Source organism: Amblyomma americanum, chromosome 4 (genome assembly GCF_052857255.1).
Source record: "Amblyomma americanum isolate KBUSLIRL-KWMA chromosome 4, ASM5285725v1, whole genome shotgun sequence".
NCBI lineage: Eukaryota > Metazoa > Arthropoda > Arachnida > Ixodida > Ixodidae > Amblyomma > Amblyomma americanum.
In genome coordinates this window covers 180,303,731-180,330,266 of record NC_135500.1, presented here as the reverse complement: position 1 = coordinate 180,330,266, position 26,536 = coordinate 180,303,731, and the positions used below count along the sequence as shown (strand labels likewise).

At 47.1% G+C, this 26,536-nt stretch overlaps 1 protein-coding gene across 3 annotated transcripts in view; it reads right to left on the bottom strand.

Annotated features, from left to right (window-relative positions):
• LOC144128779 (apoptotic protease-activating factor 1-like) overlaps positions 1-26,536 on the bottom strand; it is a 101,627-nt gene that overhangs the window by 70,143 nt on the left and 4,948 nt on the right. For all 3 annotated transcript variants that reach the window (XM_077662471.1, XM_077662472.1, XM_077662473.1), the window contains exons 3-5: positions 19,756-19,929; positions 16,011-16,388; positions 6,472-6,715 (exon numbers count right to left, since the gene is read on the bottom strand). In XM_077662471.1, coding sequence (XP_077518597.1) covers positions 6,472-6,715; positions 16,011-16,388; positions 19,756-19,929 — 796 coding nt within the window. The remainder of the gene's footprint in view (positions 1-6,471; positions 6,716-16,010; positions 16,389-19,755; positions 19,930-26,536) is intronic.

Below are 26,536 nucleotides of genomic sequence, written 5' to 3'. Positions count from 1 at the left end.
CGAGAAAATCGCCAGGGAAACACCGTGGTTGCATAGACCCACCATGATGACAGCCTGACTCGCCGCTGGCAACGCTCGGATTTTTTGTGTTTTCGGCAAGTTATCGATCTATTTCCACCGTCAAAAGTGCAACGAAGCTAGGGGCGGTGTTTTATTGCGCTGTAGGCCGATTATGACGAACGGCAAGCAGATTTCTAGACCGGCTTCCCCAAAGTCGTCTTCCCGATTTGTTAATGTAGCTCCTCGCGTCGAACCCGGCAAAGGGCGTGCGACCAGCAGTCGCTTGCGACGCTCGACAACACCGTTGTTCACACTTGCAAGCGCGACCTGTGGGTCGCCTTCTCGTTTGAAGCGAAAACTCTCGGGAATGATGTTTTCGCGCACTTTCTAGAGTTTCGTCTGCTCTGGCCGAAAGTTCGTTGCCGGAAAGTTCGTTGCCGAAAGCTCACCTCGCTCGCTACTCGCAAGCGTCAATGGACTCATAATCGGAGGGACACTTCTTTTGTGCTTTTTCGCACGTTTCAACGCCAGAAATGTTCTTTAAAGCGGAAAATTTTGCTCACCGAGCTCACCCCATGGAATGCTATGTCGCAAGTCTGCCCGCGGTCTTTTGGCCACTTTTCGACATGCAAGAGACCACGGTTGTCTGGCATCACAAAGCGTCACGAAAATTTTATTTTCGTTTGGATTCTATCACGGGGGACACCATTGACGCAATTGCGACCGGTTCGGGCGCGCTTTTGTCCACATCCGCTGTAAACAGCTGGGGGCACTCGGCACTTGCTTGGTACTCGTTACTAGGCAGATCATCGGTCGTAGGTTTGGTACTTTTGTGGCCTGTTCTGTGCCTGACTGAGACTAATTCGTCGGCTGTATTAATTTGACACTGCATGTGCAAAAGGGTCGCCGCCGCGGCGGCGATGCCTCCGCTCGCCAAGGCGATGCCTCCGCTCGCCACTTCGCTTTAAGCGGGTCAAGCTCTTCATACACTTCGAGTAATGCGACCTAAAATGCATGCGTTTGGGTCGGGACCGGAAGAAATTTCTAATAAAACGATATTTCGAGTAAAGCGATTTTGTTATAACGAGGGATTACTGTATAATTTTTCTTGCCATGGCTCACTGCATTGTCTTTCATTTAAGCTGAACCCTTTTCGTTAGCCTCCACATTTCTGCCCCATAGGTGGAGAACCGGTAAGATACAGCATCTTGATGCAAACAGATACATGGGGCAATGTGGCTGCAATGCTAAAGTTGAGTGTTCTGCTATGCACAAAGAATAGGTTTGGAACACCTTGCAGTTGATTTCCTTTACAATGCCAATTAACATCAATTATCAGTGACTGATTTCATTCCCTGATATTAAGACACTTTCAAGAAACATATGTCCATCTATAAAGCTAGCGCAGGAAATGTACTTCAGAAACAGTTTCAGTTTGTGTTCCTGCAGGAAGAGTAAGATCCACGACACAACTTCACAGTTAGTATGCTGAAGCGCAAGCATAGCAGTGCAACTGGGCTTGGCCCTTACACCCTACTGCTACGAAAAAAGAAGTTAGTCGTTCATCATTTATGGTGTATCAACATCTGACTTTCATTGTAGAGTTTTGGTTCTTGCAGTGAGGTTGCACCAAGTTGGCTGAGACCATAAACAACTGTCCACTCAAAAGCAGTTTTTTACTTCGAATAATTTTATTACCCTTGCAAGCTTTCTTTGAAGCTCCCTACATATGCCCTAAATACAATACTGAAAATTTTGAAGAAGCATGAAACAGTTTCAGCTTCGTTTCTGCAGGGAAAACTTGCTGCTTATCACAACAGCACAGGTACTAAACAACAAGCCAAACTGGCATGATGTCTACATTATGTACACCAGCTCCACAAAATAAAAGTGTGTCAGTTGCAAGTATAGCACAATGGTAACTGATCCAAATAAATAGGGAAGAGCAGAACGGTGGGTCTCAAAATTAACATGCAGAAAACCAAAGCAGAAAACCAAAGTAATGTTTAACAGTCTAGCAAGGGAACAGTTCATAATTGGTAGCGAGGTGCTGGAAGTCGTAACGGAATAAGTCTACTTAAGGCAGGTAGTGACCGCTGATCCGGATCATGAGATGGAAATACAGTCGAGTCCACTTATAACAATGTTCAAGTGCCACGAAAATTCCATTGTTATAACCGATAATTGTTATAAACGGGTTGCACGAAAAAAGCATAACAACTGCAAAGAGGGGTCACGGAAAGCAAGTGACATGCGAGCTCCGCCGAGGCATCGTTTTGGTGGCACCGAAAGGGGCATTGTAAAAAATACGAGAAGGTTGCCTCTCAGCTTGAAAAATCCCTTAGTGCCCGGAAAAAAAAAAACAAAGAAAACATGAAAACTTGAAAGCATTTAAATAGGGCAAAATAGCTTGCACTTCTCACTTTTTTGCTGAAAACAAACCCGTAATCGGTGAGTTTCGACTGCTTCGCGGCAATCCTGCTGACATCGTTCTGGAGGGTATCCAAATGTTGGACATGTCCGAGTGTAAGGTTTTTTTGCAAAAATGAAGTCCCGCAGGGACTCCCTGATGAGAGACAACTTGTACAGGCTCCGGTTCATCTTCGTCATCACTACTGTCATCGTCTTCCGCGCCGGTGACTGCTGCAACGATCGCCTCGGTAGTCAATTCTTCGTTTGTGGTGACTGCATCGTCGGCATGCAAGAATTCTTCAAGCCCTTCCGCGTCGCCGTCATCACCGCACACCTTAGACCAAAGTTCTGTAATCGCTCCATCGGCAGGAGCTTCGCGGCACTCCGCGTCACTGATATCCCCGGCGAAGCCCGCTTTTCGGAAGCAATTCATGACGGTGGAGGAGCTGACTTCTGCCCATGCCCCAAAAATGAATTGAACAGCCATCAGGAGCGAAATCTTAAAGTCTGGAGCGGGTCGGCATTCACGCACAGCAATGTCCAGGTTAAGAGCAAGCCTGCTCAACACATGCCGGCGATAACAATGCCTTGAAGCACACAATCACGATTGCGTCCATGGGCTGCAAGCCTGCAGTCGTGTTCGGCGGCAGGAAGAAAATTTTCACATGCGACAGCTTCTGGGCAGTCTGGTGTGCAGTACAGTTATAAAGGACGAACGCCACTTTCCTGCCTTCATGCTGCATCCGCTGATCGAACTCGCACAGCCACTCGTGGAAAAGTTCACGCGTCATCCACGCTTTCTTATTATGACGGTAACGAACTGGAATCCTCGCAGCACCACGGAAACAGCGGGGATTCCTAGATTTTCCAGTTACGAAGGCGGGGCACTTGTCACTGCCGTCCATATTCGCACAGGGGAAAACGGTCACCCGCAATTTGCTCTGCTTGCCACCCTTACAGGGATCGCCTTTGGGTGTATGCGTCTTCGACGGAAGCATTTGGAAGAATAGCCCGGTCTCGTCACCATTGTACAAGTCCCGGTCTGCATATGCTTCGCAGATGTACGTCAGTGTCTCTTCAGACAACTTCCGTCTAGCGTCGACATCGAGCGACCCTGCCTCGCCTACGACTGCCTTGTAGACGATTCTGTGCCTCTCCTTGAAGCGTTGAATCCAGCCACCACCAGGCTGGAAATCGGTGTTTTGAAGGAGATACGCAAAGTGCTTCGCCTTCTCCGTTAAAATCGGGCCACTAATTGGCAAGTTCATAGCACGTGCACTAAGGAACCACTGATGCAGTGCCTCCTCCACGTCTTTGTAGGCACCATGCCGAATCCTCTTCCGGCCGTCCTCCATAGCATGATTAGCACTAGCATGGCATTCGTTTTCAGTCATCTTGAGTGCGTTGCGGATAATGGTTGAAACCGTGGCTGTGACAGGCCGTACTTGCGTACTAAGTTGCACACTTTTTCACCACCTCGCTGCTCTCTCAAAATGTTCCGCTTCGTTTCCAAAGATATTGCCGCTCGCTTTCTCTTCTGTGGCAGTTGATCCGGTAGAGTCACGCTGGCCGCGCTTCCTGAAGGAGAATCGTCCATTGTTGAACTCTGGGGAGGAATCCGATGGGCTTGCACAACCAGCAGGAATGAGGCCGGTGATGGCAGATGATAAAAACGACGCTGGCAACGCACGTGCTTTGACGCAGTACGCTGCCCTCGGAACATGTGCAGCTCGTGAAGCTGGAGCCAAAGGAAGTGGGAAAGATGGGGCAGCCCACGCTGAAATGCCGCGACGCGTTTTCAACGGGCGGCGCACCCTCAAAATGGACTGCTCCCCGCGCGGATACAAAAGCAACAAAAGGAAGCGCCTCCCTACCCTCTCCACCTTTGCCCAGAGGAAAGTGCCCGTCTTTTCTCCTCCTCCGAGTCTACAAGCTTCTCCGGCTCACCCCATGCGCCTTGCCTCGTATGCGTCGTCACGTGATCTTATCGCAGCCGCTGTGGCCACTGTGCGGGCGGCTCCGCATACGCGCGCGCGTTTTTTGCGCCGTAAGCGTAGTTTGGCTGGCGTGGTAGCAGCGTTTGCGGGTTTTTTTCTTTGAGGGTTGGCTCCAAATGACTACATTTAATTGTTAGAACCGACAATCTAGTATGATAGCATTGTTATAAGCGGTTTATTTTACCATAGAACACATTGCAAAGGTGACGGTGCCGCGGCTGTCCGTTGCTATATCCGATATATTGTTAAAAGTGGTATTGTTATAAGTGGGTTTGACTGTAACTAGAAGAATAAGAATGGGGTGCAGCGCATATGGCAGGTTCTCTCAGCTCATTAATGGCAGTTTACCAATATCCCTCAAGAGAAAAGTACACAACAGCTGCATCTTACCGGTACTCACCTACGGGGCAGAAACGAGGAGGCTAACGAAAAGGGTTCAGCTCAAGTTAAGGACCACGCAGCGAGCCATGGAAAGAAAAACGATAGGTGTAACGTTAAGAGACCAGAAGCCGGCAGAGTGGGCGAGGGAACAAACGCGGGTTAATGACATCTTAGTCGAAATCAAGAGAAAGAAATGGGCTTCGGCAGGGCATGTAATGCGAAGGCAAGATAACCGCTGGTCCTTGAGAGTAATGGAGTGAATTCCAAGAGAAGCCGAGCGTAGCAGGGAGCGGCAGAAGGTTAGGTGGGCGGATGAGATTAAGAAGTTTGCGGGCATAAGGCGAGCGCACTTAACTGAAGAGACATGGGAGAGGCCTTTGGCCTGCAGTGGGCGTAGTCAGGCTGATGACGATGATGATGAAAATTAAATTTCGAGATATTGTTTTCAACTGATATTGTCAGAGAATTTATTGTATTTATACATGCAATGAACCAACTTGTATAACAAACTACCCCCCACTTCTGTCATTGAGAATTTACTTTTTTTTTTAAGCGTTCGCTTTTCCAGGCGCGTTCCTGAGTTTCGCGACATCCGCAGTGCAGATCTTCGCGGCATGCCGATAACATCGCGGCGTGTTTATCTCTAGCTACTGTGGGGGTGGAGTGCTTGGTGAACTTGGCAGAGCACAAAAGACACTGTGCACCCTTAACAGGAGCACCGGCGGCGGTGGCTTGCTCGGCGCACTGCTGCGTGCCGCGGCTGTACCAGTGTGTGCTCAGAAAGCCGGCGAGTGTTTGAGCACTGGAGAGGAGTGCAGCAGTTTAAACCAGAATCACTCTTAAACCGCAAAAAACATGCACCTGACCTTCAGGGCCGCTGTTCAGCATGTTCACTTTATCTCGCCGTGACTGGCCATCACCGTCACTAAACACTGGCGACATGAACGCAGCTGACCGCGTGCTTTTGTTGACGATGGATGAACGGAGAGACGAGCCGGTGAGCAGGCGGATGTATACAAAATTTCGACTCTAGCTAGGCGGAAACTTTTTTTCCTCGTGTAATGAATCCTTCCACCAAATTGATATCTTTTCTGGAAAAGAAGCGGGTTCATTAAGCAAGTAAATAAGGTAACTGCTCACATTTTGATGTTCTGTAGTATGTGATGAAGTGATATTCGTAGCAAAATATGTTGTTTACAAGACTTAAAAGACGATTAAAGGTTACAACAATGAAACACCAAAGGTCAAAACTTTATTACCATTTTAAAATGTCTGTGTGGACCTATGAATACAGTCCCTTTCTTTAGAGAAACTTAAGCTGGGATTAAAGATTAACCTTTGGCCCCAGACTAAAAGTTTATGTTGCCATATTAGCTGCTAAAATTAGTCTTATAATGCAGATCTCTTTAATTTGTGGCAGTGCAAGGGGCGTTGGAATAAAAAGTAAGCAAGAATTGCAGAAGAATGAAACAACTTCGCAAAGACGTAAAATATGACTTTCAAACAATGATTCTTCTTAACAGCATGCAAAGAGATGCACATCACAAAAGGTCCTGGTATACACACCAACCCTTTCCAAGAAAAGTGTGCACCAACCATGTACTATACACGTGTGATGTACTGGCAGGAAATTATGACACACACAAAAACACTGACAGTGACACTGACTAAAGTCCAATACCTCTGTGAGTTTGCCAGATGTCTTCAACTTGCGGAGGCAGCTCGTGCTCGGGCACACCAAGGACACTAGAGAAAAGCTGCTGAGTCTCAGTGACAGTCAGCCCTTCCTCGATTTGGATAGGGTACGTAAACATGTGGATGTCATCCACAACAGTGTGGTCCCGGGTGGTCACCAGGAGGGGACAGCCCACTGTGAAAGCCTCCACCACCCGCGAAGACCACACATCATCGAGCACCAGAAGAGCCTGCACAAAATCGCAGGCATGAGACAGAGGCAGAGAAGAAAAAGGAAAAGCAGGGGTACAGGCCAGGCCCAAGCCTGGCAGACTACACTACGCAAGGGATTTAGGTTTTATATGGTTTAATGTCCCAAAGCAACTTAGGTTAATGAGGGATGCCGTAGTGGAGGGCTCCGGATAATTTCGACCACTTGGGGTTCTTTAACTTGCACTGGCATCGCATAGGTCACACGTCTCTTGCATTTTGCCTCCATCGAAATGTGACCGCCGCAGCTGGCATCAAACCCACATCTTTCGGGTCAAGAGCCAAGCACCATAACCATCAAGCCACCGCAGTGGCTCTATGCAAAGGAAAGTGGGACAAACAAGTGCGCATTTAAAGACCATATGCGGTCTTGCAGGTAAGGTGACTTCAGATAAGACAGCAAACAGTCAAGTGGTTGAAAACGCCACTGGTCCATAAGGCTCCATCCAGCTCCAGGATTTTTTGCCTCGGAAAATTATCTGGCATCCAGCCGACTGAACCCCTTTTACAAAGGTACCGTATATACTTGCGTAATGAACCCATCGCATAACGAACCCGCCCCCTACTTTTGTTGTCCAGAATTTAGTTCCTTTTTAGCATTTACCTTTTTGCAGTGAGGAACGAAAGACGTTGCCCGCCAATAACATCGATGCTTGTTTATCTTTCGAAGAGAGCTCCTGCAGAGGGATGGGGGGTGCGGTGCGCTCGGCGAACTTGGCAGAGCGCCAAGACGTTATGTGCTCTAAGCTAAGGTTTGAACATTCGCATTACACACTCGTAACCATCCTGTGTGCTCTTAACCTCGCGTAAAAAACGCACACCTTACCTTCAGAGCCGGTGTTCAGGATATTAGCGTTATCTTGCCGCGATTGGCTGGTGCCACCGGCTACCACAAAGTTGTCGGATCGCGTCAGAGTGAACGATACTAAACACCAGCGGCAAGAATGCGTCTGATCGGTGTATTTGTTGATGGCGGAAGGACAGACAGAGGTATGTGAAACTTCAACCCTTCGAAAAAAATCTGTTGAAACTTTCTTTCCCCACGTAATAAACCCTCCCTCCAAACTGATGTCAAATTTTCTGGAAATAAAGTAGGCTAATTACGAGAGTACATACGGTAACACGAAAAAAACTGTATCAATAACGCTAGCACAAAGCATGTGGGACCTCAAATCTACAGCACTTTCCCATCTTATATGGTTCTTCTACAACCTTTGTCCATAAAGTTTCGAGATTGATTTATTTTCTTCTCTCGAAATGATTCCCCAAAATATTGTTGGTGCATACTGTAGCGCCATCTTTTCGGGCTAACCTGAGCTATTTATGTTAATTGCTGTGGCAGCCGCTAGACGGCACTACATGTAGTATAATACGTTGTCATTGGTCGTCTGCGCATTCTACTGTGAGTGAACTTGGAGAGATGGACGTCCACCTCGAACAGCGTGTAAACATAAAATTCTGCGTGAAGCTTAGCAAGACGGCCACACAGACGAATGAGCTCCTTCGTGATGCTTACGGCAACGAGACATTATCGCGGGCGCGAGTTTTCGAGTGGCACAAGAGGTTCGTTTCAGGGAGAACGTCGGTGGAAGATGACAAAAGGCAGGGAAGCTCTTCAACCACACGGAATGAAAACAACATGGCTCGTTTCAGGGAAATCGTACAGCAAGACCGCACCATTACAGTCCGCATGCTATTAGATGCTCTCGACATTAGAAAGACAACATGCCACCAAAGTTTGCGTGAGAACTTGGCGAAACGAAATCTGAATGCCAGACTCGTGCCGCACTCCCTCACACAGGAGCAGAACGATACGCAGGCATCAGTGAGCGCTGATTTGCTCTCAAAGGCAGAGAAGGATGCTGCATTCATCGACATGATCATTGGTGAAGACGAAACATGGTGTTTTCAATACGATCCTTAAACAAAGAGGCAGAGGGCCGAATGGCGGTCCACAAGCTCTCCAGCGTCGAGAAAGGTGCGGCGACAGAAGACCAAAACAAAGACGATGCTGATAGTTTTTTTCGATGCCAGAGGTGTCATAAACCACGAGTTCGTCCCACAAGGGCAGACGGTGAATCAGGAGTTTTATATCCGCGTGGTCCAACACATGCGTGATGCACTGCGACGCCGTCGCCCTAACTTATGGGCATCTGGACAATGGAGCCTTCTCCACGATAACGCAAGGCCGCACACTGCTCTCAGCATGACAAAATTTCTCGCCAAGCACAGCATTACTGTACTTCCCCATCCGCCATACTCGCCTGACCTCTCCCCCTGCGATTTTTTTCCTGTTTCCTCGTGTGGAGATAGCCTTAAAGAGTCGCTGGATGGAAAGCGTAAAGGCCATTCAAGACGCGACGACAAAGAAGCTGACAGCCCTGCCAAAAGAAGCATTTTCCAACTGTTTCCAAGAACTCAACAAGCGTTTCAAGCTGTGTATAGACTGCAAGGGAGACTATTTCGAAGGGGTGCTGCACAAGTGATTTCAATGTTAAACGCATTTTTTTTAAATGGACTCAAGTCTTGGAACTTTACGGACAAAGGTTGTAAGTTCTTACCATTCTTGTGTCTTATGCTTAATGATCAGGATAGTTCCTGTGGAGCCAATTAAAATAAACTTTCCTCAATGGCTGGTTATCTTGCATAATGAGATGTTGAAAGCATACATCGCACCACTAAACGAGATGCACATTAATTCATGTTGCTATAAACAAAAACATGGATTTACATCAAAACCTCGGTAATTTTATATATAGTCCATTCCCAATGAACCAAACTCGAAGAAGATTGTGAAATAGTTCAATATAAAAAACATGGCAATAGGTATGCTTCCCTGTAACCTAGAACCAAGAATACAGTGTACCCCTGCTAGCAACACACTTCTTGCAGCGACGTGCTGCCTGCCAGTGTACTGGCAGCAGACTGCTCACCAGACGTCACCAGGCCTGGCCTCCTTCGCGGAGAAACCATAGTGGACGGCGCTTCGGAACTACCCACTGCCGATTATAAGAGGTCTAATCCTGCTACCGGTATGCTTTGAGTAGATTAACCTCGCATTAAAATTGAGGCACAGTTGGTTTCTGCAATACCTGCGGCAGCAAACGAGCGAAGCGTTCCAGGTGAGAGCTGCCGCCAGGTATCACTCATTTAGGTTGGCTTCACTGCATTATAGCGATGTAGAGAATGAAGGCTTTTTGCATGACAGCGGTGTCGCATGAAAAACGAGTATGGAAGACCAAAAGCCGCAGCGGCCCCGTTTCGATGGAGGCGAAACGCAAAAGGCACCGTTAAAGTTGAGTTGAGTTGAGTTTAGTGGCGCATAAGCAACTAAGGCTATCATGCGCTAAAGATTGTCAAAGATTCCCAGGTGGTCGAAATTATTCCGGAGCCCTCTGCACACCTCTTCTTCCTTTCTTCTTTCATTCCTTCCTTTATTCCTTCCCTTTTGGCTCCGTTCAGGTGTCCAAGATGCCAGATAGATACTGCGCCATTTCCTTTCCTCAAAAACCAATTTTCAAGACCAAAAGCTACCTTTAAACACACCAAAAGTTCACCTCGTTATGCAGTTTTACAGTGCTAGCACTGCCAAAAGGTGTCCAAGGCCGTAAAGCCGACACAGTTTCACGCACGAAGTGACCGTTGTAGCGCCCTTAGGAGAAGTTCCACTTGCAAAGTCACAGTGCACTGCTCGATACACCGAATGTTCCTCTGAACAGGAGTTCAGTAAACACGAACAGTAGTGCTATAGTACATTTGCATGAAATTTTCAAGAGGAAGTTCTGACAGTTTGGTATAAACAATAATTCAATATATTTGGGTGCAAAACATCAGGGTTAATTTGAAATCCCAGATAATTATCAGAATTTCTGCAGTCCCACACTTAGTAATGTAAAAAATTTAGGTGACTAATTTGAGCTGGCAGCTTGTAATTGCTCAGTTAATTTGAAGACCTAAGGCGTTATATGAGAACATCCGAATTCGCCACAAAGTCTGGAACATTAGAGTTAAACTGGTAGCGCAGTGTTGCATCTTATGAAATAGGCGCATAAGCTCGCATCGGACACTTAATGCTCCATCGGGCACTTAATGTTTCACACATCACTGCGTAGACAGCAGTGGCACTCCAACTAAGTGCAGAGGACGCCATGCTGCTCAAAGCGACCCTTTCCAGTTCACCAACACAGGACTGCTACTGTTTTCGGTACTGAAAGCACGCTCAGACCTGCCCCCGGTACCAACACAAAACAATTTCTATTAAGATCCTGCTGTGCATACCACTGAACTCATCAATACAAAATAAACTGCGTTAGCCCTAGATTGGCCGGATGGGCCATGTGCTCTGTCTTTCCATTAATCCTTTTCAACGGACAACTGTTCCTATTGCAAATACCTCTACACATGCTCCTGAGGGCTGCACTAAAACCATTAACTGGCACATCTAAACCTTGGCTATCGCCCTCGCAGGTGCCGAGAATTTCAGGGTGTAAAAGTGCCAGTGAACGACAAAAACCTTGACAACCACTGAGTGACAATAAGAGAGATATGTGGCCATATTCTTTTCAACCACTGAGTGACAATGAGAGAGATGTGTGACCATCTGTGAACGTCAAAACCAGTGCGGCGAAATTTTGGGCAACCAGCAACGATGTGGCAACCACAGAAATTCTGAACAGGCTACCGCTGTATGAGGAGTTGTCATTAAATGTCAGCCGCAGATTTACTCAGTGGAATAGCGACAACTCAAAAAATGTAAAAAACATTTTGTACTTGCCTTCTGCATTCTATTTCAATTTCAGATAATTCAAAAACCCATTTAATTTGAATGTTTCATACAGTTCAACGAGCTCCAAGTTAATGAGGTTCTATTACATGTGTAAGTAAACCTGACTATTAGTTTCTACATGTGAAAATGCGACAAAGAGAAAAGGATAATGCAAGATTATGTTAGGAAAAAAGGATGCAGCTTCTTTGTATAGCAATACTTACGAAGTAGGCTCAGCGTAAATTTATGACAAATTATGTAATGAGCTCAAATCGGTATAATGGGTTGTGAATAAAACCTGGTCCCCCGTACATTGTGCACTGCCCGAATTCGGTGCTGCTGAACTTTATCTTTGCATTATATGCAAGCTTCACAGCTGAGAAGGTAACTGTGGTAACTAGAAAGGTTTGGTTTTGGTTTTATGACGTTTAACGTCCCAAAGCAATGAAGGGTATGAGGGAGGGACGCCATAGTGGAGGGCTCCGGACAATTTCGACCACCTTAGGTACTTTTATGTGCACTGACGTCGCACTGTACACGAACCTTTAGCATTTCACCTCCATTGAAATGCGACCGCCACGGCCAGGATCGAACTCGCGTCTTCCAGGTCAGCCAGCAGCTGAGTGCCATAACCTTTGAGCCACCGCGGTGGCTTAACTAGAGAGGTAATCTAATAATGCAAGGGCAGGTACAGTAGATAGAATGTGGCTGTATCTAAATGCACATTACTGTAACTTCCAGCATACAGTCCGCAGACTGTATACATTACAACAGCCATTTCCTAATTGTCGAATGTAACGTGCCTTGCCCAATACAATTTTCACAATCACAAGGTTTTTTACTGTCATACTTCTGCTATATTTATGTTTCTTGCCATCGTCCAGTCTAGTGGTTGTAGACACAGCAAAAGTACAGCACACAAGGCTAATTGTTGGCTGCTGATTTCATAAAGCATTCGCGTAGCCTAGCTAGTGTGGCGACACACTCTGTGCACATTTCCGCGCAGCCTCCACCTTGTCATCATCCGGCCCAGCGTAACACAGCCACACGCTGGACAGCGTTAACGATAAAGCACAGCGCCACCACTGCGTCACTCGAGGCATGCGTCACCAATGACGGCTACAAAAACAGGCTGCCCGGCTGGGAAGAGCGGCTGTTTTCCTTCCACTACCCGGACGAGCGTAGTGTGGGTATGCTCGTCCGCTGCCGTCGCTAATAAACAGTTGTTTCGTTTTATGTTGTGATTCATCCTTCTACCGAATGGCATCCCACATATGGTGACCCGTCGAGCCGCATCTTCTCCCTCTGCTGCGTTCCTGGATGGCTTACTGGCAGGACCCAGCCCACGACTCGCCGCTTCCGGCCTCAAGGCATCGGCGGGTGGTTCGCTCAGTTCGAAGCTGCGATGTACCTGAACGGCATCACCATCCAGCCGTTCATACATGGTCCTCTGCTATATCCTTCCGTCCAACCTACTGCGCCAGATCTCCTGCCCTGCCCTGGGGAAGCCGGCCGCACGACAAGCTGCGCGCTGCCATTCTGGCGGACTTCGGCGTCTCCTACTGCCCGCTGCCACTCTACGACGCCGCAGACCCGCTGTAGCCGCTGCCAGCAGCTGTTCCAGCCTCGCTCTCGCACACGCAGCCTTCGTCGGAACCCTGCCCACCTCGGGAACCCCTGGCCGCCTCCCCGTCACTCCTGCCTAGCATCTCTGGCCCAACCGTCCCTCTCCACGACACACGAGAGGTACATTTGGCCCAGTCCCCACCTTCTCGCCCACCGCTGTCGCTATCTCCACAGCCTCCTGCCGACGAGGAAGGCTCTGTGATCGTCTGCGTGACGCGTTTTTTGGCACCTCCGTCTGGCTCACCACAACAGGCCTCTGCAGCGCTGTCGCAGCCGCGGCCGGCTGATACTCACGAGCTCTCGGCCAAGCCCCAGCCTGCTATTCACAGCCCCAGCCCCTCCAATGGTCCCCACGCACCAAATATCCCCCGAAGCAGGATGAGAAGGCCAAACCGGTGACAGCTGCACCACGCATGGTGATAGTCACCCGCCTTATTTTGCCTAACGATGCTGAACCGGTGCCTGTCCTCCTGCTGCCCCTTGGCATCTCGACAGCGCTGGCTTTCCCGGCGCCGCCAGCCCTGCCGGCGGCTCCTGCCCTCCCGGCAGACTCGGCCCTCCCGGCAGCCTCGGCACACCCAGTGCCCCCAGCCATCCTCACAGTCTTGGCTATACCGGTGCCCACGGCCCTCTCGGCGGCCCCGGACCTCTCGGCAACCCCGGCCCTCTCGGCGGCCCCGGCCCTCTCGACGGCCCCTGCCCTACCGACAGCCCCGGCCCTCCCAGCGACCCAGACCCTCCCGGCAGCTACGCCACTCCAGGCACCTCCGATTGCCGCAACCTCGCCGGCGCCCTCCTATGTGCACGGCTCGGTGCCAGTGGCAAGGACGCCACTTGTGCGGCCGCCCGTCACGTTGAAACCAATCACTCCAAGGTTGGCTGTGAGCGTGTCCCTGCAGCCCCATGCCGTCCACCACAGCCAAAACCCTGCCTGGAACCTCGATGCGCCTGTAGCCCCCCCTCTGGGTGCCGGGGCAGCTCGGACCGGCATCATCTGCACTAATCTCGCGACTCACAACACACCTAGCTCCCTCTGCTGCCCACCCCTCAGGCGCCGGCCATCAGCTGCTGCACCTGAACCACCGACACTGGGTCCACTTCGCAGGCTGACCTATCTTCTTCACCTGCCGCTCCACGTCCCTCGATGCACCTCGAAATCTCGGCCGCAGCGCCACAGCCAGAGTCGGCCTCCTGAGCCACGTCTTCGGACCCCGGGACGGCCTGCACGACTCTTGACACATCTGATTTTTACAAGCCCTGAGGGCTCTCCGCTACGCGGGGGGGGGGGGTGATGTGGCGACACACACTGCGCACATTTCCGCGCAGCCCCCACCTTGTTATCATTCGGCCCAGCATAACGTGGCTACACGCTGGACCATGTTAACGATAAAGCACAGCGCCACCGCTGTGTCACCCGAAGCATGCATCACCAACGGCGGCTACAAAAACAGGCTGCCCGGCTAGGAAGAGCGGCTGTTTTCCTTCTGCTACCGGACCAGCGTAGCGTGGGTATGCTCGTCCGCTGCCGTCGCTAATAAACAATTGTTACATTTTATGTTGGGATTCGTCCTTCTACCAAATGGCACCCCACACTAGTATCACAAACGACCAGTGCAACGTTCTGCTATATGTTTCACCTCGCAGGAATGAAGGCTTTCATGCCAGGGATAGAGGTCCGCTGTAAAAAAATATCAGAGCAAAGAAGTCAGCGAAGATTAGCTTTCTGTTGATATGGAATGACAGATCTTATTTGCTCTAACAGTCAGAAAAATGAAGATTTTGATGGGTTGTGAGACTGCATAATTTTTTCGTACCAATGAATACAAAAAGTATAGTGGCCAAAGAAAACAGAAAGATAATTTCAGTGCCCTTATGTGTTCACGGTCTGTACGCAAAATTTACAGATGTGAGGTGTGAACAAAATTTTTTTTCCCAATGAGAACTGAGTCCTTTAGATTGTATGCCAGGTGAGGACTGTATCCGAGAAATTACAGTATATACATGTACGAAATAAAGTGCTGTGACAGCAGTCATTAAATACAGTGAATCCTGGTTACAGCAAACAAGTAAAAAATCGTAAATAGTTCATTATAGCCAAAATTCGAAGGAAAAAAATTCCTTCAGAAATGCACACAAGAGCGGCGCAGTTTAGTCATTGAAGGGACAGCAATTCTGGCGATCCTTACTAGAGAAACGGAGATACGTTTTCCGAGGTTTTCGCAGCGTTTACTAGGCGCTAGCGGCTACCCCGAAGACCGCAAAAACTGAGCGCCAGTTAGGTTGGCTTCCCCGCATAACAGTCATGTCGCGTGAAAAGCGGCATGTCAGGGCAAAAGCTATCGCTGTTTTCACCACCTCCGTGACAGCCGACACGAGTGCAGTGCTGCTTCTAGGGCGCTACGACGGATGCCAGAGGTGCCAACACATGCTGATTGCAGGAGTGTAACCCTACACGCCGCTGTTGGCGAGATAAAAGTGCAAACTTTGGAGCAAACTCTTGCCGCATCACCACCAGTCACTTATGCGGTGCGGCGAAGCCTGCCGCCTGCCATGCGAACGAGCGAAGTTTGGCGCTGGGGAGTTCGATATATCAGTTTGATGGCCAACCGCGTTCAATATACTATAAAGTAGAAATCGCATGCATTTGTCAAAAACGCTTACAAAGAGTTCGATATAGCCAACAATTCATAATATCCGCATTTGTTATATTGAGGATTGACTATTAATAGACATTTAACCACATCCCCTTCCAGCAGCATCATGACAAGTACTGTTTTCTTACCTACTTGTTTTTCCTATTGCTAATTTCACACCTTTCTCACCCATAACAAATCTTTCACAAGTCACACCTTTGCTTCCAAAAATGCAACACAAATTACACTAACTTTCACATCATTGAGGCACCATCGCTTCAACCGGCAGGTAGCCATTTCCACTGTGCCGACGTCCTTGTGTGAGCCAAGGTTCAAGCGATCAAGTTGAAGGTGCATCTTCAGCAGGACATCATTTGGTTCACGCAGCTTGCCAATAGGCAGCCAGTGGACGCCATCTGGGAAGCACTCAGCAATGAGGCTGTAGTCCCGCAGGGCCTCTGCAGCCAGGATTGACTTGCCGCAGCCTATCATGCCGTGCAGGACCACAGCTCCATTGCTGCGATGCTCCTGTGAGCACAAAGACCGCAGGGCATGCCGAATTTTTTGCACCACCTCAGTACGTTTCACCAGGTGTGCCGGGCGAAATGGGACTCCCCCATTCTGGAGCATCTGCAACAAGAAATAACAATAAGCTTGACTACATGTTATAATACGCGTGCAGAACATTAAGCAGAACTAACTAAAGTAAACAGACGACGGATGTTAAACTGCACCCCTGGCTGTAGAGAATGATTTTGGGATGACTTCATTCTTTCATGGCTTTTAAATAAAACCAGAACACAAATGAGGTATCAGTAATTCTGTAAGCAACAAATGCGCTGAATAAGATAAATACAAATCCCCCCAGTTCCATGACTAATATATGCAAAGGAGAGACAGTTAGCCGCATGACCTTCAGCAGTTTGGGTGCAGCGCTTTCACAGTTCTGGTCACACAGCAGCAACGAGAGCTACAACAGAAGGCTAAGGAAATGCCTTAGTGGATGGGCATCTAACTTGTACAGCAGAGACACTGAATCTCAATGAATCTCATTTGGATCTCAATGCCACTGGGAAGCCGTGTGTCACACAGTCATCAAACTACAGCCCAGTCGCAGCATATGGATTTCGTCACAAACTTTACCTAGTCCTTTTGCCTCTCAAATCCTTATGCAAAGAAATAATTGATTTTTTTTTTTTTTGAAGGACTATAGACAACAAATTTTTGCTCGCGTATTTTCTTCTTTCAAATGATGCGTTAGACATTCATGTACACAGATTACTCCATGATATTTCCTACAACCACTAAATAATGTATAATTGAATTTCTTTTCGATGCTGTTTTGGTTTCAGTTTTATCAATCGAACAATGGCTGCGACATGTAGTTCGCCTTTAGGTTACGCGAGGCAAGAAAAAACGGTAATACAACAATTGATACCTCATTTATTGTCTTTCCAACTCTTGAAGCAGGCTGGTTTAAGTGTTGTAGTGAATTAAAACACCATAGCAGAATTAACATTGCAGTTTTATTTGTGCATCACGTGGCCTAAAGGTCAACTACATATCACGGCCATTGTTCAATTGATGAAACCAAAACTGAAAATGCACGAGGAAATAAATTCAATTATAAATTACTAAGCAGTTGTAGGCGAATACCACGTGGAAATTCATGTATCCTAATGTCTAACACATAATTTAAAAAAAACATGCAACTAAAATTTGGTGTCTATAGGCTTAATATGAAATATTCATATATGAATATATTATGAAACTCGCAAAGATCAAAAGTGAAAATGGTACAAAAAGGCCCTGTTATAGATATGGGCCCCACTTTTCACTCATTTTGTTGCGGTTTAAAATGACAAGGAAGATGACGCACGACACAAATCAAGGAAACTAAAGGATGTACATGTCCAAAAGTTTGTTCCTTAGTTTGTTCTTGAACTTTCTTGGGCAGGCTGATCATTGTTTAATGTTCTGCAAGTTTACTGGAGATGATAACATAGGTAAAATCTTTTTGCTTTGACAATATGTAGTGCACAGTTCTTCACACTTCCTCGTATGAGAACGTCAGGGCTTGGCAGTTGGCCTGTACTGCAAGTGAAGCTAGCAAAGGCCTCTTCATAAAACTGTTCAGCTTTCTTTTCTCTGGTGTGGGTTTGCGGGAAAAGTTGTAAAATGTGCAGAATAAGTGGAAGATGTAAAGATAGAAAAAGAAGCAAAATAAGACAGGAGCGCTTTGGTCCTCTTGCTAGGCTGAGTGTTACCGGGCTGCAATCGACACAGCGAACTTCATCTTGGGTTCTCTATGAGCCAATCTACTACTGGCTATTAGCAGCCACAAAGCAGAAACATTACACGCTAGAATATTTTACCGGAACACTCACGATCAATGGAATAGAGGGTATACACAGCCATGCTTGAGCAATTAAAGAAAGACTGCTTCAAAGCTTTTCGCGTGCGCTTATTGCTCCCCCAAGCTTCACTTTAAGCTCCAGTTCACCACAACACCGGTTTCGTCCCGTGGAAATATTTGAGCGCTGAACGGAATGCATAAACGATCATGTGCCAAGTAAATGCCTACTGCAAACACTGGGCCCTGGCATATACAGTCCCATTATTCAGTATGCGCGTATGTGTGCAATAACTTCATACTTTTTTGGTTATATGGGTGGTAAAAGGGTTAAATAGGCCCTCCACCCAAAAAAGATCCCAGGATTGTGCAAAAAAAAATTCAGGGCTGAAATGGCAAGGGAGCTGGTTGGTTTCAAGCCGACTGCCAAACACCCATTAGTTCCAAAAGCAGGTTCAGGCCTGGACATATGGTGATGTCACAACTGACACGACCATAGATGGCACGTCTCGATCACAGACCACAGATGGCACATTCTCATAAGCCAGCAGGTGGGCACTGCAGCCCTTGGCAATGACAAACTATGACAATGACAGCATGTCAACTCCAGATATCCTCCCAAATAAAACTTTTACTTTTTTTAAAAGATTTCTGGGGTGAATAACTAAGCTCCAAGATTTTTGTCGTCCCTCCTTGGGGTGAAAAAGTGACAGCTAGAGCTACACCACACACTCCACCCACCCAAAGCACCCAAGGCAGGCTCAGGGTGGCCAGACCTCCAGGGGCCACAAGACCACAGAATGCATATTCTCAAGGGTACCTGCTCTAAAAACCAGATGGCTCAGGTCTGTCTCGACTGCACACCTTTTGACCATCAGGTGAACACAAGAGTTTACAATTACAACATGCTATGTTAATAGCCATCACAATGAAAAATGCCACACACCATGGAGAGAGTCCTACATGCAACCATCACTGTAAAAAGTACTCGGTGCAATGCATCTTCAGTGAACCAGTAGAGGAACCTCTTATCTTTTTTTCACCAAGGAAAGAAAAACACTGAGAGGTGTGCAGTGTCTAGGAATGCTATCATGCATAGTGAACACAGAGGCACACTACAGCTGCTCAACACAAACAGGCAACATGAGCAGAGTATTCATGCACATATTCCACTGCTGGCAGTTCTCTCCTTGTTGCAATGAGAATGATGACCCAGACAAAAATGGTGCATCTCGGCACGGAACCCCAACTGGCCCCTCACATGATGGCTAGTAGAAAGTCTACTGACGTGTCGAAAGTCTGAATAACATAGTTTGCTGCAAATCGGTGGGTACCACTCAGAAAAAGGGTTATGAAGAACTGTAATGGGGCCTCTTATTATTACTGCGTAGAAGACTCAAAGAGAAGCATTCGCATAACGAGATACTACATATGCACGAATTATGCATTTACAAAATCACTCACTCAACAAATAATTGAATATGTACACAAAACTTAGAGCCATGTGGAAAAAAATAAAAGTGCATATAAATTCAGCATGGCTCAACAAGGATTTGGGCCACACTTTAAAGCTTACATTCCATCACACCAAAGGTGATAAATTCAAGTTTATTGACTCTGAACAGGTCATAAAAGGAACCCTACCTTGTGCACGTAAACATTCTCTTTCTTGATATTGCTGTGCTCATCACAAAGCTTTCGTGCAATCCAGCTGTAGGCATCATCATGTTTCAAGGCCTTGATGAATACGTCATAGCCATACTCGCCTTTGTTGGCCAAAATATCAAGAAGACGTCGCACCTTGTTCTCAACAGAGTCCTGCAGTACACACACACACAGTATAAGTCTCAGGATGCGCCACACTATGTTTTCCATTATTAAACAGCAGATTTCCAAGTTTGTTCATTTGCATACATAGTGGCCCCTCACAGAATGCAGCAACAACAGTGCATGAAAAACGGTACACAATACACTAAGACACAATATATTAGCCCAAAATACTCAATAAGCATAACTGAGCACAAAGCAAGAAGTAAAGCAATGGCAATGACTGAAAGGAAAAATAAATTAAATATCAATTTGATGTGAAGCATACCTGCATCTGCTTTAATGATGGTGAGCGAATAACACGAGGCAATGAATTTCGGTGATCATAGTTCCGTGGAGAGAAACTACATTCGTCTCAATCTTCTTCAACCGGTTACACTTATTCTTCTCGTTGTTGTTACCGCCTAATACAGCCTTTCTGTTAATCAGCATTGACCAACATCGTATTGTGATTGTATTGCTTTCCATTTTACTGTATTATGTTGTATTCTACCTATTTCAATCGTATTTACTATGTCCCCCCTTATGTAATGCCTCAATAGAGGCCTTTACGGGTAAAATAAACAATGATGATGATGTGATGATGATGTGAGGGTGGTAGCACGTACACTAAAGGAACTAAGGAAGTAAGCTACGCTTGTGATAGTGAAAAGTTTTGGATGGCATAGCTAATTTTAAACAATGAAGCATAATAAGCAAAAAAAAAGATCTAATCATGCGGTGGAGAAATCTTAACTTCAAAAACGTCACATGAAGACAGAAAGGTTAACTGCCACAAAGAAAAGGTTGATGAAGCTGAAAACTTGCAGACATACCAGTGAAATCCGAAGCAAACTTTCCTTAGTATACTGGTTATTTTACTAGTACCGCAATATGTGTAAGGTTATCAAATGACAGTAGCCTGTTGAAGCACGGATTTAAGCACGACACAAGTAGGGAAATTTCAATTGTGCTTTATTACAAAATGCATTGATGGGCGTGATAAAAGACAAATATGTGGGGAGAACACAAAAATACTCATATTCAACTACTCCTTCAAGAGATGAACAACTGAGGCTGCAGTCCAAAGCCAACGGTTCCAAGAAACACAAGGAGTTTAATGAAGATTTAAGGTGCATTTTTGCAAAGCTTAGCTTCTTCGCTGTGACGGAAATGTGTAAATGTTTGCTGTTTTTGTTAGTGTTCAATTTTTCTTTGTGTGATGCCTTATGTTTTAATTAGCGTTTTTTTTTTGTTACACTTACTTGTTGAAATGTATCGCGATTACTTATGATTGTACCCCCCCCCCCCCCCCCCCCCCCCCCCCCCCCCCATGTAATACCCTCTTCTGGAGGGCCTTTAGGGGTAACTTGAATAAATAAATAAATAAATATGCAGAACTTTCTGGTGAGCTAATGATATGGCGCAGAATTTTATTGCCAGAATGCAAACAGAAATTACATGTAATGTTACTGAGAGGTCAATGACTCACACTAAAATGAAACAGATCCAACGAATGAGCCTTGAGGAATGAGTTGTGGTATGTACGCAACGCCGCAGTCCATAGAATTAAAATTCACAAATTGTGATCCACTACAAAGAAAACTAATAGACCATGGTATTGCATTTTATTTTAAAGGTACACTGAGGAGAAATTGAAGCTGGCTTGTATCGTTAGAATACCAGCTCCTGATCACAAAAACGCCCCTCTTACTGAAAACAAAGCTCTTGTGAAGTAGAAAATAGCAAGAACCAAAATACAAGTATCACCGCCGCAGGCCAGTCTCGCAAGTACAAGCGTGGTGACGTCATAAGACAAGAGACGCCACTTTGGAAGAATTTTTTTTACTCCACCGAAGCCATGAATCTCTGAGGCTGACAAAGGAAGGTTGCGTGGTTCAATATTGAAGTAAGTTTTGTTTTGAAACCGATAGTGAACTTTTATCACACAAGGAAGAAAGACAAAAGACAACCTGAATGTTGGAAGCAAAGAAAACCGATGCTTGGTGGCGCCACATGCGGCCAGGAGAGTTTCGGTTTGTTATGGCGCTTCGCGTCTATGAGCTCTGCATTCCCCGTGGTTTTGTTTTTGACACGCCTCGATTTACAAGCACCGAACAGCAGAGGAACTGCAAGTGCCGCTTCAAGTGCTAGTTAACCTTTGAAGAAGCCTGTTAAGGCTGGTCAGATGATCGCCACGGTCGAAAAACTATGATGGCAAAATGATCGGTGATCGCACAAGGTAGTTTGCTGTATAAAGAGCACTTGTGTCTTCATATGCTCGCCCAGTGAAACGTTCCCGGCTGTGCCAGTCAACTTCGAACTACTTAACGGAAATCGTTTATTAGGGACGGGAGACAAGATACAAGGCAGTTAAGAAAAAAAACTGCTGATGGCCTAGCTCTTTTAGGGCAGGATATGCGAAAGCGCGGAGACTTCTTCATCGGAACAGTGCATTCACTGGATGTGCCTTTATTCATGGTTAAAGCTTGAGCCGTCATGGCGGAGTGGTAGCGTCTCCGCTTCAAACGCCAAAGGGCCTGGTTCGATTCCGTGCCTTGGCACAGGTTGTTTTTTTTTATATTCATTGAGTGTGCGGGGGGTTTCAGTGGCTCCCATAGATGCCAACACCGAATGCGTTAGTTAGCAGTTAAGCGCAGGCTCTGTTAAGGCGCGTTTATACTCCGATGTAAAGCGCGCGCACGCTGCACGGCGACGTCACGTCGGCCAAAGCGAGACCCTCTATACTCCAACTGCGTTGACCGCCAACGCGTTCGGCGGCTTCGGCGCACTCTGATCACTCTGGCGGAGACTTGGAGCACGTCTTTATTTCACGCCGAGTGCGCCAGCCGCCGCCGGCCCGGCCAGACCAGTTCGGCTCCGCGGCGAGGTGCGCGTTGTGACCTCATGTGCCTCCTCAGAGCACCGCCATGGCGAAATCGCAAGTTTGCGGCCAGTAAAGCTTTCGCTTTAAAAGAGATTTGGAACCTGCAGAGACCGTGACTCCGCCCTCCTCCAACTCGTTTGTTTGTGGCTCCATTCAATAGCTTCGGCAGTTGGGCGAAGCTGTTCTCTTCGAGCTCTTGGCTAATTTAATCCATTCACAGTACACATCTGAAGGTATACATGCAAGTGGGCGAGAGAACCCGATCCAGTGGACCCCGTACCTCCGGAAACACGCAAAACCCGTTGAAGCGTCGTGCATCGGCTTTACTTTCAAACCGTCCAACTTTAAACGTGAGCGCAATTGAGCACCCATCCGTCTTTTTGTGGCAAAAAAAAAATAAATAACCTGGACGTTGCAACCGTGAGAAACCTCCTCGACGCCGCCTGCTGCACCGTGCAACAGCGCCTTTCAAGGAATCACGATCCATTAGCTCCAAAGCCTCGGCCAGCCTCCGATGGGCGCGACGTGCCGACTGTGTCCTCGCCCCTCGCGACTCCCCGCACTGGGGTTAAGACATTTAATTAGCAACGGCTGCTCACTGGGGAAGGGGGAAATGACCCGCCGGCGCCTAACATAACCGTGCTCCCTCAAAAGCATCGCACGCTCTGTGGGGCTGAGGCCACTGAAATGCAGGCCAGAGTTTTTGCGAGAACTTCGTTGGCGGGTTCGGGAACGGGATCCATCGTAAGACGAAGGTGCAAATGTAAACGAAGCGACAGTAGCGACCCCTGGTAGATGCCTTCAACGTGCAGCGACGGTAGCTTTCATTTCGGCTGCTGCTAAACCGCACCGCTAGCCGCCAGAAATCACGGAGTCTGCGTTTACGTCACGTTTCACGTCACTCCGTCCTGTGACGTCATAAGAGTCGCCGTGACGTCATAAGAGTGCGCCGAGCTTGAATGCGAGGGCGGGAAAAACTTTTTCAACTTCGAATCCAAATTTCTTTGAAATAAATGGATCTTTCGCTCCCGGACAAGCGGCAACAAAGCCATGAAATGCCGAACTATCAGATTTTGCTAACAAAAAAAAAATTGATAGAGTTGTCACTGTCCCTTTAACATAAGCTTAGGAAACAGAACTCTACTACATGCTTCAGAAAAATCAATAAAAATGGCATCAGCTTGCTCTCTCATGACCATACTAGAGAAACAATGTACCGTATTTCCACAATTGTAAGCCGACTCGAATGTAAGTCGACCCCCACAAATCACATTTTCGAAAAAAAAAAAAAAGCTTCCGAGCTTGTTTAAGCTTGGCCTTGAATAGCTGAGCGCGATAGCATTATCCAGAGGCCACCGTTTATCGCCAGCCGCTATTGGCTGCAGCCCGTGGGCGTGCCTGTGAGCATATTCCAAAACGAAAATGTATTAGTCATTGGACTACTCGTCCACACTAGCGCTGCTGTCGTGATCGCTGCTGCGGTCCCACAGCACATCGTTCTAACGTCGTCGTCCAGCAAAATCACGCACTTCGCAAACAGCCACATCACGACATCTCATGGAATAGCTGAAAATTTTCCTCGCTGCAGCTGCCACACCTGTATCACCCGTTGCGAACGTCGAACTTGCGACCCGGCGCGCGGCTGTTCGTTTCTTCCGCGTAAAAAATGGCAGCCATCTTGAATGCAGCAGTGAACGAGTGCCGGTCGCTTGCCGGACCTGCAGCACAAATGACTGACGAAGCACTACATTCAAAAACTTGTGAAACGGGGCCGGCAGGAGTGAAATGCGTAAGAGCCAAAGAGAAACTACGCGTGAATGATGTGATGTCGGCTTTTCCGTCGGCTATCAACACTCCCCGGAACCGCTGCCGTTCCGACTGGAGGTGCCGCCTCGAATGGAACAGCTGCCCTTCCACCAACTATCAATGCTCCTTTGAGCGCCGAGTGCACATTTGAAAGTAAACAGAAAACTTGTTGGACGCTTGAGCTTTCCGTAGAACGCGATTGCGTTATTGGGCTGCTGCCGCTTATCAGCGACCGCAGTCAGCAGCCACGTGTGAAGTGCCAGTTCGCTGTTTATCGATAGCCGCCATCGGTTGCCGCTCGCGCGCACGGGGAGGGTATGCCAGCTCTGCGCGTTGACATAACAGCTGCTCAAAGCCAGCACCGAGAGCAATGCGAGGGAGCCGCGCAGCCAAAATGCAACCACGCTGTAGCATGCCTGATATCTCGTTTGTCTCGCCTTTACTTATAGTGCGATGTTTTCGTTTCGATTGTAAGTCAACCCCCCCCCCCCACTTCGGATTTTCAAATTTTAAAAAATCGGTCGACTTACAATCGTGTAAATACGGTGTATATACGGTGCGCATACTCAGTAGAGGCACCGTACTGAAACCCGGCCTGTAACCATGCTGGACAGCCGACAGTAGAGAATGTATTTTAAAAGTTTATAACATGCTTATGAAGCCTGTGTTGAGAGTTTTACCAGAGTACAATGTTAAGAAAACGGGCCTGTTGTTAGCTAAGCATTGTCTGTTGTCTGAATGAAAGACTAGAAGGAGTTTCTCCAAGTTCCTAGATATAGGGAAGGACACCGCAGTTAGGTCTTATCAAATATACAGACAAGATATCTGGAAGCCTTCAAGAAGCAGCGTACAAGAAAGGAATAAGGCATAGCAGCTTGGCCATAAGATTTGTTCATCGTCTAAATAAAACAGCAAGCTCAATACTCTAATGAGGAGTTATCCTTGGAAGAGCTTATCGATTGTTCAAGCAGCGCAAGATAATAAGATGCCTAGATGCAGTGCAAAGCATCACCAGACTAGCTGCAAAGAGCGACATGTGCATACACTTGATTTAGCAACCCTATTCCTTGCTGTTTGGCCTCCAGCCCCCTGCAGACAGGCCTGCACTAAGTCATACTCTCAAATTCATGCCACCTCTGGAACCACCACTCATTCTTTTGAACATGACACAGCAAGGCAATGTGATGTCACCATGACTGCACAGCAGATGCGGTTTTTAAAAAGCAGTGACCACACAATTGTTTCTTTTCCTTAATGAAGAGAAATAGATTTCCAGGTGTATTTTACCAGAATTGTGGTGACGATTTTATCAACTCATATCATTTTGTTCTTGAGTGTTTCATGGTTTTAATTCGAAAAGGCAGTTTATGCAACTGCTGTGAGGTTTAAGTTTTCTACAGCCAAGGGACATGAATGCAGACGGTGTCACTGCTCAAGTGCACTTTATGTTGAAACTGAGCACCGTAACTGCTTCTGCTTCTGCTGCTTCAGCAAAGGGATTGAAATTTGCATATGCGTCCAGGTTCAAAATGCCTTCAAAGCGGGGTGGAAGCATCACGAGTATAAATTTATGATAAGGTACGTCGGGCTATAAGAGACATCATAATGGAGGGCACTGGATTAATTTTGACCACTCTAGGTTCTTTTGCATGCCCTGCTATTGCACAGCACATGGGCGTTTTTTTCACTTCCACCTCTATTGAAATGTGATCACTGTGGCCGGGATCTGATTCTGCGACTTTGGGCTGAGCAGCCAAACAGCCACTGCTTTTTGAATTTTGAATTTCTATTAGTAACAGAAAGGACAACACAACCACCCCAAGCAAAGACAGAATGAAAATAATTATCAAAAGCGTTCTAGCAGTTTTTATAATTTTTCATGACTTTATTATCCACGACACAAAAAACTTGAGATGATACCAGGCA